Source organism: Cryptotermes secundus, unplaced genomic scaffold (assembly GCF_002891405.2).
Source record: "Cryptotermes secundus unplaced genomic scaffold, Csec_1.0 scaffold2030, whole genome shotgun sequence".
Taxonomy (NCBI): Eukaryota; Metazoa; Arthropoda; class Insecta; order Blattodea; family Kalotermitidae; genus Cryptotermes; species Cryptotermes secundus.
This window is the reverse complement of record NW_019731241.1, coordinates 174,453-179,117: the sequence shown is the minus strand read 5'-3', so window position 1 is coordinate 179,117 and position 4,665 is coordinate 174,453. Positions and strand designations below refer to the sequence as shown.

At 37.6% G+C, this 4,665-nt stretch overlaps 1 protein-coding gene across 8 annotated transcripts in view; it reads left to right on the top strand.

Annotated features, from left to right (window-relative positions):
- LOC111866657 (mannosylglucosyl-3-phosphoglycerate phosphatase) overlaps window positions 1-4,665 on the top strand; it is a 171,398-nt gene that overhangs the window by 55,737 nt on the left and 110,996 nt on the right. For all 8 annotated transcript variants that reach the window (XM_023855827.2, XM_023855826.2, XM_023855825.2 and 5 more), the window contains one exon: window positions 2,331-2,479. In XM_023855827.2, coding sequence (XP_023711595.1) covers window positions 2,331-2,479 — 149 coding nt within the window. The remainder of the gene's footprint in view (window positions 1-2,330; window positions 2,480-4,665) is intronic.

The window sequence follows — 4,665 nt, the reverse complement described above, 5'->3', positions numbered from 1 at the left end:
AGACGATTTAAATCCCTGACGAAACATACACGACGAACCACGGCAACGGGTTAATGAAGCTTGGGAAACTATTATAGAGAATATAAAAATTTCTGCCAAGGAGAGTCTAGGTTATTATGAACTGAAGAAACATAAGACATGGTTCGATGAAGGATGCTCAAAATTACTAGAACAAAGAAAACAAGCCAAAGTGCAATGGTGACAGGATCCAAGCGAGTTAAATGGGGACAATCTGAACAATATAAGACGCGAAACCAGCAGACATTTCAGGAATAAAATGAGGGAATGTCTGAAAGATAAAATTGATGAGCTTGCAATGAACAGTAAGAACAAGAACATTAGAGACCTGTATAAATGACTTTAAGATGGGTTACCAACCTAGAAGTAACAAAGTGAAAGATGAGAATGGTGATCTGCTTGCAGATTCCCACAACGTTTTGAATAGGTGGAAGAACTACTTCTCTCAGTTATTGAATGTACATAGGGTCAGTGATGTAAGGCAGACAAAAATCCACGCTGCTGAGCCGTTAATACCTGATCCCAGCCTTTTTGAGGTTGAAATTGCCATTGCAAAATTGAAAAGTTACAAGTCGCCAGATAGTGATTAAATTCCGGCAGAACTTGTTCAAGAAGAAGGCGAAATATTACGTTCTAAGACCCATAAGCTAATTACTTCTATTTAGCATAAGGAAAAGTTGCCTGATCAATGAAAAGAATCTATTATTGTACCAGTTCACAAGAAGGGTGATAAAACCGGCTGTAGTAATTATTGGGTGATATCACTGCTGTCAACTTCATACAAAATTTTATCCAATATGGTCTCAAGGTTAAGTCCATACATAAATTAAAATATTGGGTATCATCAGTGTGGGTTTCAACATAACAGATCAACTAGAGATCAGATCTTTTGCATTCGTCAGATATTGAAGAAAAAATGGGAGTACAATGAGACAGTACGAGTACATCAGCCATTTGTAGACTTCAAGAAAGCCTATAATACAGTTAGGAGGGAAGTATTTTACAATATTCTGATTTTGGGATACCCATGAAAGTGGTTAATCTGATTAAAATGTGTTTAAACAAAACTTATTGTAAAGTCTGTATAGGTAAACATTTGTCTGATAAATTTCCTATCCAGAATGGTCTAAGACAAGGAGACACCTTATTGCCACTCCTTTTCAACTTTGCCTTAGAATATGCAATTAGGAAGGTCCAGGAAACCAGGTGGGACTAAGTGGGCAGGGTATGTAGAACTAATGGGGGAGAAAAGAATGCATATAGGATATTTGTGGGAAAGCCGGAAGGAAAGAGACCACTGGGAAGACCAAGATGTAGGTAGGTGGACAATATTAAAATGGATCTGGCTCTGGATAGCGACCAGTGGAGGGCTCTTGTGAACGAGGTAATGAACCTTCAGGTTCCATAAAATGCTGGGAAATTCTTGAGTAGGTGCAGATATGTCTTCTCCTCAAGAAGGGTTCATCTCCATATTTAAGCAAGTAAGTAAGTGCTTGCAGTTATTTTGTGACACGAGAGACTGCCGAAGTATGTCAGGTGTTACAAGCAAGAACAACTTTGTGAAGAAGTGGGGAACTCTTTTGTACAGTCTGTTTCAAAATTACCAAAAAAAAAAGATAGAAATGGAGTATAATTTTTGTAAGATGAGGCTTTCACGGCGGTGACTATGAAGAAAGCAGTCTTCTGGGATTTGGCACCGTGTATATGTGGTGTTAACCGACGTTTCGGAGGAACGTATCGCCCCCATCTTCAGGGTAGAAGAAAAAGTATAAGAATTCTGCAAGCGACAACACCGTGAGAAACGATGGGGGCGATACATTCCTCCGAAACGTCGGTTAACACCACATATACACGGTGCCAAATCCCAGAAGACTGCTTTCTTCGAGTATAATTTTTGTTTACACTTTTTCAGATCTTATGTTGTATTATGATACTATGTTCTTTGCTGTTTAAAACAAATTAAATTCCATTCCTTTTCCATAAAAATGATATTAGATACAGCATTGTTAATAAAATGCTTAAAATTATCTAAACATCAAACAGCAACAGGCTTTTAAAGACACTCCATCCAGCTCACCCTATGACCATGTAAAAAGTCTGGCATTTAAAGGTTAAAGAAACATTAGCTGAATTGTCATGGAAATTTGTGAGAAGATTGCTTATTGTAGTATGGGTTGTGTTTTAAATGGCACATGCTGTGTAAGAAAATTTGATAACTGGTTAGTACTCATTTTTGTACTGTAACATGGTTCTTCTCTTAATAATGCATTTAGTCTTTCCCTCTGTTCCGTAGTTTGACTGGTTTGTTACAGATTTTGGCTTGGAGGTTCTGAGTGACTGGGTTTCTCAGACAAATTTTCCCTGGCTCATGTCAAATGTAATTGATCAGGAGACAGGCCGTCCACTAGGAGATGGAAGAATAACACATGTGGTTGACTGGAATGGCAAGAGAATTGGCCTTGTAAGTAACACACCCGTGAATTGAGTGTTTGGATGTACTCTTGAAGCAGTATTTGTATATAATCAAGTTTGTAATATAAACATGGTAGTTTATACCTCAAAATACCATTTATAACAATGGAAGACTCATTGAAACTAAAATCCATGAGCATTTGTAAAACATTATTCAGATACTAATTTTCTATAATTCTGTACTGAAATCTGCTTCCAGCATTATTCCTACTCCTAAACCCTGCCTGCAAGAGTCTTCATTCCATTGGATTAACTCATATTACTTGCATCCACTTTATTCATTAAGTTATTTTACATGTATGAAAACCTGTGATGCCCAGTAGCTGGAAGGTGACTGGAAAGATAATGAAGATAATGCAACAGTGTCATCACCTAAAGCCAAAAACTGGTGACAGGATGAAAGGTTGGCTATACTATATGCTAAGAATTCTACAGGAATCAAGGTAGATGGGTGATTATCACCAAAGATAACAGTATGCAATAGGGATACGGCATGGAGATGCTTTAAGTTAATTTCTTTTTAGTGTGGTAGTGAATGAAGGTTGGAGGAAGCTGCATAATGAGCTTCATAACTTGCACCCTTTGTCAAGCATAAGTAAAATGATCAAGTCAAGGAGGGTGAGATGGACAGGTCATGTAGCATGAGCAGGGGAGAAGAATGCATATAGGATATTGGTGGGAAGTCCAGAAGGTGAGATACCAAGTACAGGAACCCTGTAGGCAGAAGTGAAACAGCCAGATAAGGCAACCAGAATATCTAGAAGCTTATATATATGGCAACACAAATATGCAGAGAATCAAAACTAAGAACATATAAAAATATTGTCAGACCCATTTGACCTGTGAAGCTGAAATGAGCAGGTAACAAAAATAAATGAAAGAAGTGTTCAAAACAGCTAATAATGAGTGTTATAAAAAATAATTAGAAAAACAAGGAATGACCACTTGAAAAGCTGAGATGTTAGGCATTACTATTGTTTTCAATTAAGAATGGGTGAATACATGAAGAATTGAATGGAATGACCATGTATCATTAATGATACCCAGTAGGGTTAAATGAGTAGGAGGAAACAACTCTCCTAAAAGTAGAAATCCTGGAAGACTGCACTGAAGATGGTGAAATTCACACTATGGAGGAAACAGGCCCAAGGACTAAATGAAAGAAGAAAAACTGCTTGAAAATAACTGTCAGTTTGAAGAGCACAGGAACTTGGGTTGTAAAATGTAACTTTAGTGTAACTCTCCTTATCAAAGGAGATCTCATTTTCAAAGTTCTTGTCAGTCTGGTTTATTCATACTGTTACAGAGTGTAGAAATTTAAATAATGGGATGTTTCATCATATTCATATAAAATGGTGTCTAGAACTATTTAGTAGTGGAACAGTAATTTTCTCAATATGTGCATGGTACCATTTGTACCAAGCGTTCATTGTGCAGGTTTATACATCGAGGGAGCTTCTCAGAACTTTACGTCGGCAGACACTGTAGGATCCACGCACAAACTGAAGGTCATTCATGCGCCAGTATCAGTGAATCAGTCAGTGTTGCGCCATCAAGTGTTAGAGAAGCCATCATCACTTCCACCTATCACATCCCAACTACAAATTCAGGAGAAAATTTCATCTGTTTATTTCTGTATTTCTTTAGATGTGCTTGTGACTCTCATGTAGTAGATGCCACTATCTCAAAGCTGAGAGGACCAGAATGAGTGTAAATGGCACGATTTTGTAACTGGAACTTCTTTCATTCTAACAGTGCCCTCTGAGGGTCACCTTGCCAGTAACTCACAGCATGGTACCATGAAGTCTGTATACAGCATTGGACATAATTCCAGGCTGACTTGAAACAGAGGGTTATTTTAACGTAGCAGTATTTCAGTATTTGAGGAGATGGACTGCACATGTTGTAGTGATGTAATGCATTTTCAGTATGGTTAATAACATTCTATAATAGAAAATAAATAAAAGTTAGTGTGGTTTTGATGTGTGTGTAGCTGAAGATATGAGGAATGAGTGTGTACTTAAAGATTCTGTCAGTAACTCAGATGACATAGTGTTGTATTGGAAGGATGGTTAATTGATGTGGAAGAAAGTGGTCATGGCATGTCTCAAGGTATTATTGTGACATTTGCCAGGGGGACTGAGGAATACCATTAGTTAGTTAGTTAGTTAGTTA